The sequence below is a fragment of the Temnothorax longispinosus genome, chromosome 11, assembly GCF_030848805.1.
Source record: "Temnothorax longispinosus isolate EJ_2023e chromosome 11, Tlon_JGU_v1, whole genome shotgun sequence".
In the NCBI taxonomy this organism is placed as follows: domain Eukaryota; kingdom Metazoa; phylum Arthropoda; class Insecta; order Hymenoptera; family Formicidae; genus Temnothorax; species Temnothorax longispinosus.
In genome coordinates this window covers 19947165-19962181 of record NC_092368.1, presented here as the reverse complement: position 1 = coordinate 19962181, position 15017 = coordinate 19947165, and the positions used below count along the sequence as shown (strand labels likewise).

The 15017-nt window shown below is 33.9% G+C and overlaps 1 protein-coding gene across 1 annotated transcript; it reads left to right on the top strand.

Annotated features, from left to right (window-relative positions):
* Positions 1-970: 970 nt before the first annotated feature.
* Positions 971-8096, top strand: LOC139821817 (cytochrome P450 6k1-like). The gene is made up of 6 exons (XM_071793166.1): positions 971-2734; positions 2821-3190; positions 3470-3804; positions 3913-4143; positions 4253-4504; positions 7116-8096. The coding sequence occupies exons 1-6, from the start codon at positions 2575-2577 to the stop codon at positions 7277-7279; spliced, it is 1512 nt and encodes a 503-aa protein (XP_071649267.1). The 5' UTR covers positions 971-2574; the 3' UTR covers positions 7280-8096.
* The last annotated feature ends 6921 nt before the right edge of the window (positions 8097-15017 follow it).

Sequence of the window (15017 nt, the reverse complement as noted above, 5' to 3'; positions counted from 1 at the left end):
ATTTCTTATAATATGTATTCTTTATTCTCTTATAAAATGAAACAAAGTAGTATTATATAAGAACTGATATAATCAGAAGAACTGATATATTCTGATAGTATCAAAATTATTCGAAGAACTTTTAATTCATTTAGATCGGGTATTGTAAAGATTAAACAAATATAATTTTAAATTGAATTTTGAAAAGGCTTTGAAACATACATCATTGATATTGTATTTTAAGTTTCAAAATTTTTTGCCACAAAAAAATTTTGTTAATTGTTTAAACAATACTAATTATTTAAATAACAAAAAATCATACTCAAACTGTTAACGGTGATCCCTTCTAACATATAAAAAATTTTGAGTTGTTTGACAATACATGCAAAGTCTTCAATCAAGAAAACAAAATTATACTACATATAGCTATAGGTAAAACATCCTTAAGTTTAAGGACATATTTATTCGGACAACATTTTCACATCATGACTGATCATAAGGCTTTAACATTTTTCACATGCTTTAGATTCACGATGGTACTTTCGAATCTGACAAATTTAGTCGGCGCGCAGTCAAGGTTGAAAGATATGTGAAATAAAAATAAAAATAAAACTTTCGCGCATTATTTACCGCGCTTGGTTTCTTAGTTAGCCCGTTTTCTATATTCGTGAATTTCTATTAGAGCCTATACTTCAAATTTTGAGTATTTTGTGTTACCTTATTTTCTTAATATTTTATTGAAAATTTAGTTTACCTCTTTATTTATTGTTTATTATAAATAAGTCACTATTCCTTTAGTTAGAGGTTAGTTTATTTTATAATAATAAGTATTTAACAAATTGTGGCAAAAATATAAGTTGGGACAAAAGTATCAGTCTGTTACTTTTGTCCCAAAAGTAATAATTGTTATTGGTGTTGATTTCTATTTATTTATATATGTATTTTTTAAATAAAAATATTTTTATTATTATTTAAAAATGCCAAATATACAAAAAAGAAAAACAAATAAAGGTTTAGCAACGTCTGTTTAAAATAATTTTAAACGTCTAGAACTATTTAAAAAAGTTTTTAAAAAATAAAACCTTTTGCTACATTTTAATTATATTGTTGCGCCCGTGCCGGGACGCCCGGTAGAAGCCCGAAAAGCAGTCGCGAAGCGCTGCGTGACGTCGTGCCTGACGACGAGCTGTTGCGATATTATTTGTTTACATTTGCCGTCTGACAAATTCTTCGCTGGGCCTTCGTGGCGAACAGACGTGTTCACGAGCCCTTCGTTGTATTCGCATATTCCCATTAAACGAGTTCCTTTCTACCAGAGAGAGTCTTTATTCCCGACAACGGGATCGCGCGCCGCGTTCGCGAGTGTGTGCGTGAGTGTGTGTGCAGCGAACGCGCGGACGAGCGTAACAATATGTTCGTTTTTATTTTATTTTATTTTATCTTATTGAAATCAACCTTGAGCTCTGTTACAACCAGCCCTAGGGGTAGGGACAATCGTAACAAATTCGATCTTCATAAAATTTGATTTTTCTAAGTAATTATAAAATGTGAATGAATTTTATTTATACCATAATGTAAGTAAAGAATGTATTTATTTTATAAAAGAGAAAAAGTTTATATATAATATATAAATAAGTAAATCGAAGATATCAATTCAAATGAGCAAAATGTTACGTTTGTCCCTGGTCTCCCCTACTATAAAAAAATTAGAATGTGAAATATTTGTTTTTTGTATTTAACAAAAAAAAATTTTTAGACACCCTTGCATTTTTGCTATATATCGTAGGGGTGAAATGTATATAGAGGAAAGTCCCTTATTATGAGATAAGCGATAACGAGGTTTCTGCTAAACTAATAGGTTCTATCTGCTGGTTCCATCATGAACTTATTGCCCTTAGAGTAAAACCTATTTAGTGGAAAATTCATTATTTGATCGTGCGTGCACTCGCCTATTACATTTTGCTTCCTCATAGAGGAAGCTTTGTTTTCATAAACTTCGTATATGGACCTTTGATTGCATATAAAACTAAATCTAATTAACCAAATGTTAATGAATTATATATGAAATATGGGTAGAAGAAACCAAAGAAAAAATTGTTTTTTGAGTTTTTAATGTCAATATGTTCAGTGTTCTAAAACGTCGAAATATTGCATTAAAAAAAATGTCGTGTGTATGTATTTATGTACGTCTGTGCCAAATTTATAGAAATTTCTATAACTCCCAAAGAGATTAACCAAATCTTAACGAATTGTATATGAAATAGGGGTAGCAAAAACTGAAGAATATAATAGAATTAATAAAAATTGTTAATAATAAAGAGGTTACCGATTTCTGTTAAAAAAACAGCCAAACTTACTAAAATTTCTATAACTCAAGAACTTATTAACCAAATTTTAAAGAATTATTCTGAAACAGGGGTAAAGAAACTGAAGAATCGTTTTTATTTCCGCTCTTGTTTTATTGAGCTTATAAATTTTTATATTTATAACATCTATGCGCAAGATCGTTATAGGGATCGTCTTTTATAGTACGCTATTTTCTTATTATTTCATTTTTATAAAAGGTTGGTTTCTTTTTCTTTCTTTAGATTCACTATGGCATTTATCGAATTAATCATCATTGCCCTGAGCGCTCTATATATTTATTATAAGTTTGTCATCTTCAATTTTTGGCGAAGAAGAAACGTTTTTTATATCGAACCCGTTGTGCCAACTGGAAACATAACGACATTAATAACTGGAAAACAGCAAATAGGCGAGTACATTTATTTTACACTGTTTTATTTGTATTTCTACTTAAAAAAAATCGCAGAATTATCTAAAAAGGAGCTTTTTCAACAGGTGTATTTTTGCAAAATTTCTATATGAAGCATAAGGAACATCGAGCTATAGGAATATATGCATTTTTTAAACCATATTTGATAATTGCCGATCCCGATCTTATCCAAGAAGTGTTAATAAAAAATTTTTCAAGTTTCCATGATCGTGGAATACATTTTAATCCAAAACTTAATCCATTATTCGAAAATTTATTTTGTGTAAATGGAAAGAAATGGCAAGATCTGCGCCACAAGATGACACCTACTTTTACTCCGGCAAAAATAAAGAGGATGTTCCCAATTGCCAAGGAATGTAGTGAAAGACTGGCAAATTATTTAGAAAGCAAAACACAGACGAGAGATTCTGTTGAGATGAAAGATATGTTTGGAAGGTAATAATTTTTTTTAATTGTTACTTAAACAAAGTTTTGCAAACAACAAGGAATAGAAACTTCTGAATTTAAAGATAAAAAATGTAAATATTATGAAAAGATAAACAGCATATTTGTATAAAGAAATTTTTTTACTTAATTTTTTATATATCAATCTTTCTTTATTAGTGCAAGTTATTTCTCATAATTTCAATAATTTTTTAACATCTTTGATGTTTCGCACATTTTGATAGAATTTGATAAAAGTTAGTAAAAATTATTTACCAATTTGATCAACAGATATACCATAGACGTAATAATGTCAACTGCTTTTGGCATATGGTCTAACTCCATTGAAAATCCGAATAATGAGTATCTAATCCAAGGAAAACAATTTTTAAGGATAAAAATATTACGATTTATCCTGTTTGTGTCCCTGCCAAAAATTATGGATTTGTTTTCCATATCCCTCGCGGACCGAGAGACCACCAGCTTTTTTATGAATATGTTCCGAGAAAATGTGGAGTGCAGACAAATTGATAATATCGTAAAGGACGACTTTATGAATTTGCTCATCCAACTTATGGAGAAAGGCTATGTTGATCCTGACGATGACAAGAAGACCGACGTAAAATGTAAATATATATTTTTAATACATAATGTATATATTATATTAATATCAAATAATTAAGAGATTTCTCTTGAAATAGATTATTAAAGAAACTTATGAAATTTACTTGCAGCAACCATAAATAAGCTTACCATGGCGGAAGCTACCGCGCAGGCTTTTGCCTTTTTTTTTGCTGGCTTTGAAAGCTCCGCGGCGACAGCAACATTCGCTCTATACGAATTAGCGCAACATCAAGATATACAGGACAGAGTTCGCGAGGAAATTGACGACATGTTGGCAAAACATGGTGATCTCACCTACGAGGTTATTGATAAGATGAAGTATCTTAAAAAAGTAATAAATGGCAAGTATAATAAGTAACAAAAATATTTCGTTATTAATATGTAAGTTTAAATAAATTGCTTGTATTTTGGATAATATATATTTTCATACTTTTCTTTTACATATTCCAGAGACTCTGAGAAAATACCCCCCACTTCCAATGTTGAACCGCATCTGCACTGAAACTATAGACTTGCCAATGTTAAACACCCGCGTCCCCAAAGGGACTCCCATAATTATACCGGTGCTTGGGCTGCACCGAGATCCGACAATATACCCGGATCCGGACAATTTTGATCCAGAACGATTCAATAAAATCGAGACAGCAAGAAGGCATCCTTGTGCTTATTTGCCATTTGGAGAAGGGCATCGTATCTGCATTGGTGAGGATGTGAATAAATCCATTAATATATCTATAATTTATATATCGAATTATTGTTTCAAATTATTTTTATAGTCTTGTGCATGTCTGTCTTTTGCATTTTATTTCACAATGAGGAGCGTCACAATAGTTGTGTCTTAAAAACTTTTTTAATTATATTTAAGAAATGTACACTGAGAAAAAAAGTAATTGGATGAAAAAAAATATAAGTTAGTTCAACGAAATGTCTCATTGCGGGGTGCCAACAAAAGATGTATTTATTGCAATAATATTTGCTATTGCAATGTTAACATTATAATTTATTGTTTCAACATCATTATATTATTCTCTATATATTTTTTCTGATTGCTAAAACGCAGTCTTATCAAAAGTATGCTATACATAATTGGAGGATTACCTGTTAGATTTGAATTATATAATCACAACTTAAATTTTTTGAAATACAGGTTTAGTTGGAAAGAAAAAAGATATAGTTAATAGAGAGGATTACGTATTTACCACCAATCAATTGCAAATTTACATTCACAAAATGAATATGTAGTTATCGCAATGATTTTTGTAATTGATAAGACACGTACCGTAATTAATAAAATTGCATTATTTTACTTAAATATTTATTTATTATTTATTTATTTATACATGTGGCGGTTGGTCGACTGCCACATATACAAATATATTATAATAATAAATAATTATCATATCTATCACTTGAGTGATGAATTTCAATGATAGAACTGCGAGTGAAGACGCTTTCGCCGTGGGCCCTTATTTACGGTCTCTGATCGAATTTTACATTTGAGAAATAAGGCCACCTAGCGGTGAAAACGTTTATCTTGGTAATACCGGCAAAAATTGAATTATATAAATAACATTTTTATTTCTAATAAAATAAATATATATTTGTTAAAATGAATTTTTTTGATGACAGAATCAGATATTGCTTTCAATGGCGTTTTTACTTACACTAAATAAATATGTATACTGATTGCAATAACGTGGGATTAAGAGGATTGCATAGTTATATTTTAGCCAATCTTATCTACTTTCCGTTGAAATAGAAACGTACTCATAAAAATGTTAAAAATACTTGACACACAGAAGTACAAGGTCTGTCAATTTAATTACCGGATTAACAACACTGCACTCGCATTGCGGGCGTTATTACGAATCTCAATCTCTACAACAGTGTGCTTGTTTCAATCACAGTACGGATTAACGCATTAAGTATAATTATTTGTATCAATTATAGTATTTCAAAATCAAGTAAATTTATTTGCTATTAAATATCTAATTTTGGTGAAATTGCATATGCATCTCAAGCAATGAAATGTGTCATTAAATCAAAAAATATTTTCAATATTACTACGTTTTTTGAAACAAATATGTATATAGTTTTTGGATTATACTTTCCATATAATAGTATTAAGAGCGTTGTAGTTGAATCAGTTAAATATTTTTCAATAACACAGATGCTATTGAATCAACAATTTTTTTTCTCAGTGTATTTGATAATTATTTAGAATATTTAGATTAACGTACCCCCCCCCTCCAATAACTTTAACCTTGACATATGTTGTCAAAGACATAACCCTGAGTAACTTTTCTTTACAACTTAATCGTCGGTTATTACTTATTTAAAAGTTGAGAACAAAAAAGTTTGAGAAATATAACAGTTTGTGTCAGTGCTAAAGGAAGTAATTTCTTTCTAAAGATATATGTGTGTATAGACAGTACATATGTAACCGTACAATAAGAAACCTTGTTTTGCCCTATAAGTAGATCGGCGTTGGGTGTGGTGAACCTCGCTTCGATCCACCCCATCCTGTCTTTGCTTACAGAGCGCAACAAGATCTATTATTGTACGGTTCAAGTTTTCAACTTTTTACGCGAATCGAGATCCACCCCCACCCACCCCTCACCCGCTTACATGTGTACTGTCTATACACATATATCAGGAAATTACTTTCCTTGGCAACTGACACAAACTGTTAAATGTAGAAATTCGTGTAGATACATAATAAAACTCGACAAGAGTAACGCAAAGACTGGCAAAATAGTAGAGAAGTGAAAGCTTCTAATAAGCAATAATAAACATTGTGATATCCTACAGTAGGTCTACATACAAACTCACTATTCTTACATACACGTTGTTCGAAAATTATATATATTTCATTTAAATTCGTTTGTTCTTTAAATAATGACCGACGATTGAGTTATAAGAAAAAGTTACTCAGGACAACATATGTCAAGATTAAAGTCATTAAAGGAGGGTATGTTAATCTATAAATAATCACGGTTATTAATTAAATATTTTTATAAATATTGTTGCGAAAAAGAGAGAAACTAACATATTTTAATTAAGTGTAACTTAATTAAAATGTACACTTAATTATATGTTGGTTTCCCTATTTTTCGCAAAAATATTTATAAAAATATTTAATTAATAAATTAATTAATAATTTAATCTTCTAAATGTTTGTGCAGTTTTTTCTCTATGAAACGGATGAGCAAATACTTTTTAGATTGATAAGAAAAAACTTTCTAAATCTATAATAAGTTACTACACAAATGTTTTATATAAGTTTTATTCCATTGGTATTATTAATTTTTAGGAAGGCGATCTGGAGAATTAGTCATAAAAATTGGACTCGCGAGTCTTCTCTCAAAATATAAATTTAAACCTCATCCCCGGACAGCGAAGCCAATCGTTTACAATGAGAAATCATTTGGTCTCGCTATAAAAGGTGGTGTTCACCTTATTATCGAGCAACGATAAAGGAAAATATATATTTGCCGTTTTTTGTATTTTTTTCGTATTTCTAATGTAAGTCTTAATATAATTTATTTAACAAAACTCATTCTTTGGAATGAAAGTTTTCTTAGAAATAGAGTTCCGGTTTAATATTTTATTTTTTAATAACAGTCATAAAGTTGTATTTGATTTATATGTGTAATTATTATATACGATATATATAGGTATGCGTAACGTAACAGTAATCAATTAAAAAATGAACTTATACTTTTATAGTACGTAAAACGGAGTATTCGGAATTGCGAAATTTATGCATTTAATTGATAATTATTAAAAAAATCTAATGGCTAAATGATATTGTCGTATTTATTTATATCTTTAGAAAAATGTCTCGTGCTATTAGTTTTATAGGATATCTCACAATCACGGGATATCCTTTTGACGACAGATTTCTTTTAGATCTTGGATGGTTTTTTTACTTTTATAATATTTTTTTACTTCATTAGTATATACTTCACGTCTCTTCTGAGAGAGTCACTAATTAATTTTTCTTAAGAAATCCAATATTTAAAAAAAATTTTGTCAAAAAAATCCTATATTTAAAAAAATGTGCGTTTATTCAGATTTTTATGCAATCTCTCGTAGTATGTGATATAACTTTGGAAAGACACGACGTTCGTGACGACGCGGAAATGACTAAACGCAATCGCGCGTGCTATGGTCATTTGGACCAACTGTTAACGAACGTATAATCGAGTGTATACACAAGAACAAGTGTGTAATGTGCGTAAGTATGCTGCGTCATATTATGCAAAAATAATTCGGGGAAAAAATGCGTTAAATAGAAAACAAAAATTAAGTAAACGAGTACTTTTTGATTAAAAAGACGTTCAGTCCATAATTTATGGTAAGTTTTATAATATTAGTTGTACCAGGTAAATCTTGTTTGTTGGCGAGAATCAAGATCGGCACACCCGCAATGACTCCTCGCTGTCCTGGTAATTTCCATTTTCGCCTCTTCGAGCCGCTCAATGTCGCAGGAGTCAACAACAAAAATTATACCGTCGGTGCATCTCGTGTAAGATTTCCATAGCGGCCGTAGCTTCTCTTGCCCACCGACGTTCCACACAAGGAAACTGATACCTGTGTTTAAAAAAAAAATACTGCGTTTTAATGAGAAAAAAAATACCGTAATGCAAACGTCCAAAAGTAGTGTCCGCGACTTGTTGCATTTATAATCCAACTTTTGTATATTCTATTCAATCATTAAGATCCGAGCGATTTTTATATTCTTGATAAGTATTTTTCAATCTCCGCTCAAGCTCATAATAGTGATGATATATGCGTAGAATTAGATGAGCAATATTCAAATAAAAATTAAATAGTAGAAGAGAGGAGAAGTAGGAGAGACCCAACTTATGGAGGCTCAACTGGTGAAAAGCAAAAAGGAGGAGTAAAAGAAAAGGGGTAAGATAATATGCGAAGACTGTATCAAAACTTGTAATATACAGCATTCTAAAAGTGCCGGATGTCCTTTTCATTTCTCGGCTAATTTAAAATCGATTTTTATTCTTATCGAAAATGTTCGAGAGAAACCATCGTTTATTGCAACTTTCTCATTTCCATATATATCTCTTTAACTAACAATAAGAGACTCGTATACATATATTAAAATGTTATTGAAGTCAATTCTATCTGGAATTAAAACTGAAGCGAATAATTGCTATCTGCTTGGCTCCTCAAAATTTAATTTGCGAAAAGCTCATTCTCTTCGATCGCGTGTAACTCGAGAAACATCGATACCACGACAATTCCGCTGAAAAGAAAATCAAAGATCATCTAGATTAGTCATCAAAGAGACTGCCATTAAAAGGGCAAAGACTCGGTAGTTTCGGAGTACATAGCGTATTAGAGACACAGACGGTTGAAAGGGTGGAAAATTATGGGAGACGTACCTTTAGCTTTCCCGATGCCGCCGCAAATTCTCTCGCAATTGAAGCCAATGGTCGGCACGGTGTTGATATACTGATCAAATATGAGTCTGTACAGGGCGATCGTCTTCCCGGCATTGTCGAGACCAAGCATCGCCACATGGAGCGGAGTTCCCGTGCACAGTAAAAAATAAAATGTTAATCGTAACATTTTTCAAATGTCCCAGAAAGTCCACTCTAAATTTTGAGTTAAAATAACTCATTCATCGTGTGTTAGTTGTTGACAAATTAGAAATGTTAATTAATTTATTGACACTATATTTTACATTTATATTTGTTCTTTTAACTTTAAGTATAATGTAAAAATAACTTGTAAAAAATGTCGATATAACATATTTGAATAAACGATAGTTATTTCAACTTAAGAGAAATGTTGTTTTCAACATTTGATTGTAGTAAATTTGATTATTTTGTATGTCAAAGTTTACGATTATTTGAAGATTTACTTTAACTTTTGTTTATGTTAAAATAACTTTAAGGCGTGTTGATTTTTTGAAATAATTATGTTAAAAGAACTTAAAATAATATTCAATTTCTAAATGACATACATAAAGTGTTAAGTTATCCCGTTGACATTAATATAACACATGAAAATGTTACGAAAATAATAACATAGCTGTTGTATGTTAATTTTACATTGAAATAATAGTCAAATCTTGGTAACACAAGAAAATTTTAACATTTGGACGCACGATTTTTTACTGTGTGGAAAGTGCCTCAAGACCGCCGCGGCGCCGGTCGTGCCGCTTCTTGCCCATCCCAGCACCTATCCCTCTCTCTTTCTCTCGTTCTCTTTCCTCCCCTATCTCGTCCTCGCCTGGTCTTCCTGTTAAGAACTCTCTTTCTCTCGCTTTTTCTCTCTTCTATTTTGTTTTGATCCGGCCTAGCATCTAGATTTCCTTCTTCCCTTCCGTTCTACGCAAAATATCTCTTTTCTCCAAATTTTTTTTTTTTTTTTTTTTTTTTTGTTGATCCGATGTCCACGTTGCGGTACCCAGGAACTAGCGTACAACCCGCATATAGCATAAACATAAATAAATATATATAATGACAAGTAGATCTTGGAAGTACGTTTCATTCCAGAGTGAAGCGTTTGGGAAAAACTTGCAAAAAAACCCATGTCAAGCAAATTTAGTAGGAGAAGAAGGGAGTAAGAGTGGAAGGGAATTAATATATCAAAGAATATATTACATCTAATCCTGTAAGAAATGCTTGGGCAATCTACATCTTATTCTCATAGGAACATCTCCAATGTCGTAGTTGCCAACGTCACGGATAAACGGATTATCATGCTCCGGGTTGTACACTTTATTAACCATATCGGTAACAACTTCACTAATAGGCTGAATCTGAGCCTGAACATGAAGGTCAGCGACCCGCGTGCCCCGAGGCAAATCCAAAATAATTCGAAGAAATTTGTTTTGCAAAATTTGCAAGCGTTCAAAGTAAGTTTTACCCACGGGGGCCCACACAGGAGCAGCGTAGAGCAAAACCGGTCTGGCACAAGTCTTATACAAAAGCAGTTTATATTTTAATAAAAGATCGCTCCCCCTTGCAATAAGAGGGAAAAGCTTCTTCATAGCGCCATAAGCTTTAGAGACTCTATCACTAACAGCAGGACCCCAGCGAAGACCCGTATCTATCTTTACTCCCAGGTATTTAACCACCCTGGACCATGGAACGTCAAAATTTCCCATCTTAATCAATGGAGGCAGCGGGAATACCTTGCGGGTAATAATAATCGCCTCAGTTTTCTTATTGTTGATGACCATTCTCCATTCCCGAAGGAATTGAACGATAGCATCAACATGCTCCTGCAGCCTAAGGACAAGCAACGCCGGACACCACGACGACGTGTAGACGGCGGTGTCGTCCGCGTATACCGCCAAGCTGGTTTTAGGATTTCTAGGTATATCGTTGATGAAGATGTTAAACAACACGGGTCCCAGGATAGAGCCCTGCGGTACCCCAGTAGGGACATCAAAAACGGAAGACTGACCCCCCTCAAAGCAAACAAAAAAGGAACGATCCTGTAGATAAGAGCGTAAAATCTTAATAATAAATAAAGGCAAACTCAAAAGATTTAATTTATATAATAAAGCCTTATGCCAGACAGAGTCGAAGGCCTTCTGAATATCCAACAGCACCATGGCTGAACTACGTTTTTTGTTAATTTCCATTGCAAAAGCCTCCGTTACTCTGAGAAGCTGCTGAACAGTGGAATGTCGCGGTTTGAAGCCAAATTGTTCATTGATTATAATTTTATTTTTAGAAAGAAAAGAATTAATTTGAGTTAACAAAACCCTCTCATAGATTTTACTGAGCACGCTCAATAGGCTAATTGGCCTATAATTTGCAGGAGAGGATTGGGATTTGCCAGGTTTAGAAAAGGCAAGGACTTTAGCCGTTTTCCAACAAGATGGAAAGTAACACAAGCGAAAAGAAGATAAAATTATGTAATAAATTTGCAGGATAATTTTAAAGGATGAGTTCTTAAGCATAGAGGTGGTGACTTTGTCAGAACCGGGAGCTTTATTGTTAAGGAAAGTTCTAATAATATCGTAGATTAAACGGGAAGTAATAAACTCAAGATTACAGTTAAGAGAGGAATCATCCAAACTATTGACGAATTCGTTAACCACAGCTTCATGAGGGGAAGTGAGTCCATCAGCGTCTTGATAAACTTTATAAAAGTTTTGAGCCAGGAGCTGAGTTTTTTCACCGGGGTCGTAAGCAAACGCGCCGTTATCCAAGGAAAAGGGAGGCGCAGGAGTTTTATTTCTTTGGAGAGATTTGGTTAAACTCCATATACTATTATCGCTAGTTTTGGCTCTCGATAATCGTTCAGACCACTTCTTGTTTTTAGCGTCACGTATCATATTGTGAATAATGGATGTGAGAACATTGCGATATCGCTTAAACTTTTCTAGACCAGAACGTTGAAATTTATGACGATAGTAATTACGAAGCTTAATAAGTTTATTAAGATCCGCAGCCACTGTGGGATCGTCAGTGATATAACTTAAATTATAGTCTAATAATTTAGAAGATTGCCTAGAAGTGCGACAAAAAAACTGCTGTAAATTATTTATACAAAGATTAATTTCAGATTCGTTAGATAAATTATGAGTTATTTTCCATTTCATAGTAGAAGATTTAAATTTTTTCCAGTTGACTTTATAAGATTTAAGAGATTTTCTCTCGATGGAGGAGTTATCAAGAGCCAGCATGATAGGAAAGTGATTGGAGGATAAGTCATTTAAAGTGAGACAGGAATAGTTATTGTTAACATTTTTAGCTATGAAAAAATCAATATTCGAAGGATATTTACATGGGGCTTTATGGGAATAGGTTGAACTGTAAAACAAATTAAAGTTGTTATTATTAATAAAGTTAAGCAGATGGATGCCTCTACTGTTGTTCGTAAAATTATTCCATGAACGATGCTTGGCATTAAAATCACCACCAAGCAATAGTTGATGGTGATCTTTAAAGACATCTGTGAGAAGATTAACATCAAATCTAACGCTGGGAGAGATGTACGTTACACCCAGAGTGAGATTTAGACCGGACAACAACCTGATCAGCAGCAGCTCACAACCATTAATAACCGGAGCAGGCAGCGTATGAAAGCGCAACGAGTCGCTGACGATAATGGCCAAGCCCCCACCCTTAACACGCGAATCTAAGCGCACAATTTTATAACCCGAGAAATTCAATTTGGTACTAGGCTGCAGCCAAGTTTCCGTGATCATAGCAACATCGACATTGTTGGAGAGAAGAAAATGGTGGAATTCCGCGTTTTTATTATTTATGCTTGTGGCATTCCACAAGCAAATCTTAAGAGGCACTGTGAGCGGAGGCATTTCAAAGGCTTTCTGCCGCCTCAACAAACGCCTGTAATTTGCTAAGGCCATCAGAGCAGGTGGCCAACTTTTTGTTTAGATCTCTGATAACTGAGAGCATTGTAGAAATGTTCACTAATTGGCTAAGTTTCTTAATCTCAGAAACAAGGTCATTAAAATTGGCCACGTCCTCCGACGCATCAGGGCGTGCATTATTATTCAAAGCCTCAAGGTATGTTTTCGGAGGTAAATATTGAGTAGGTTTATTTATCTTAGGGGCAGTCGAGACATTTGAAAGCAAAAGAGCCGTTATAGTTGAGGATGGGAAAAGAGCGTGCAAGTTTTTATTGTTAACATGCGGGTTGTTTGCCAGATCAGAGGGTCGATTCAAGGCCGTTCGCTTCTCGAGAAACTTCAAATATGACGGGCATTGAGAGTAACTAGCCGGATGATCCCCGGAGCAATTCGCACACTTGGCCGGTGAGTCCGAATCCTTCTTACAGCTTGAGGTTATGTGATTTTCGGCACATTTAACACAACGAGGCCTTTTAAAGCAATTCGTAGAGGTATGGCCAAAGGCCTGACATCGGTAGCATTGTAGTACTATTTTTCTATTAATGTATTTGTCCCAGTAGATCTTTGAGTAAAAAAGGAATCTGATTTTCCGCAATTGAGTCAGAGAAAATTTAGAACTCAGGTTAATTTTATATGTAGCATACAGGCTATTCTCATCATTCAGCATCGTACATGAGTTGATCTCTATTCCGAGCTTCTTTAATTCGTTTGTGATCGTGAGGTTAGGGATGTTAGGCAGACCCTTTAAGGTGACCGTGGTCGTTTTCTCTTCCGGCAGAGAATAAGTGTGAAAAGAGTATTTACTTGCGATTGCGAACTTCTTAAAAGCCGTGAAGTCGTCAATTTTGAGAAACTGGATTTTTACTTGATTTCCAAGGAATTTTACATGAAAATTCTCTCCGACATCCATCTTTAGAGAATCGATAAAAGCGGTGTAATTCGTTATCTTCGAAGCAAGATAAATAGGAGGAGGCTTCCTAGTTGTTTTCGGAATAATATGAGTCTGATTCGTCTCATCACTGGCTTGATGAGCCTGCACACGATTACTTTTGGGGTCGGAGACATGCAGTCCCGAGCAGGACTCCCCGGCCTCTTCATTCAAATCAACCGCATCAGCCAAAGATTGAAAGCGATTAAAGGTAACAAATTTACCTAGAGTATTGGTGTCAGAATCCTCAATGCGAGGAAGCTTGTCAATTCCTGAGGATGCAGTCAGCGCCTCAACGTCGAGTACCTTTCGCTTGAGCGAAGATTTCGTTTTCAGCCTACCCTCCGAGTTGGAGGGGTGTCCAGGCGGGGAATCCAGATTCTCCTCCACACCGATGCAGAGGCAAAGAGCCACAGAGGTCGGGGAAGGCACCACCCGTACAGAAGAGTCTTGAAACGAGCACCAACTCAAATATCAGACGTGACGCAGCGAACTAGAGTATGCCCCACCGCAGCTTTTCTCCAAATTCAACCTTCGATGCCCGTAAAAGAACTCCGCCGCTGCGACGCTGTCCACTACCGCATCGTCTGAAAAGCAAGCGCGTTTCACAGTTAACGTCTCTCAACCGGTTTCGCGCGAAACACAGGTGCGCTGCCTGAAGTATCTCGTCTAATAAGTAGGACTCAATTTCGATCAGGGCCAATTTTATACTAATTTGATTAACAAATAAAGTTAACAATGGATATTGTGAATACGCAATATAATTTCAAATTTATTATATAAATATAAATTCTATTATAATGTACAATTATTGGGAAATAAATGCATTTAAACAGTTGAAAAGTTTGTCTCAAATATAGGACGTTCACCGGTTATAATCGTAGCCAAAAGTTTCGCGCGCGTTCGGCTGTCTTTCCGTACAG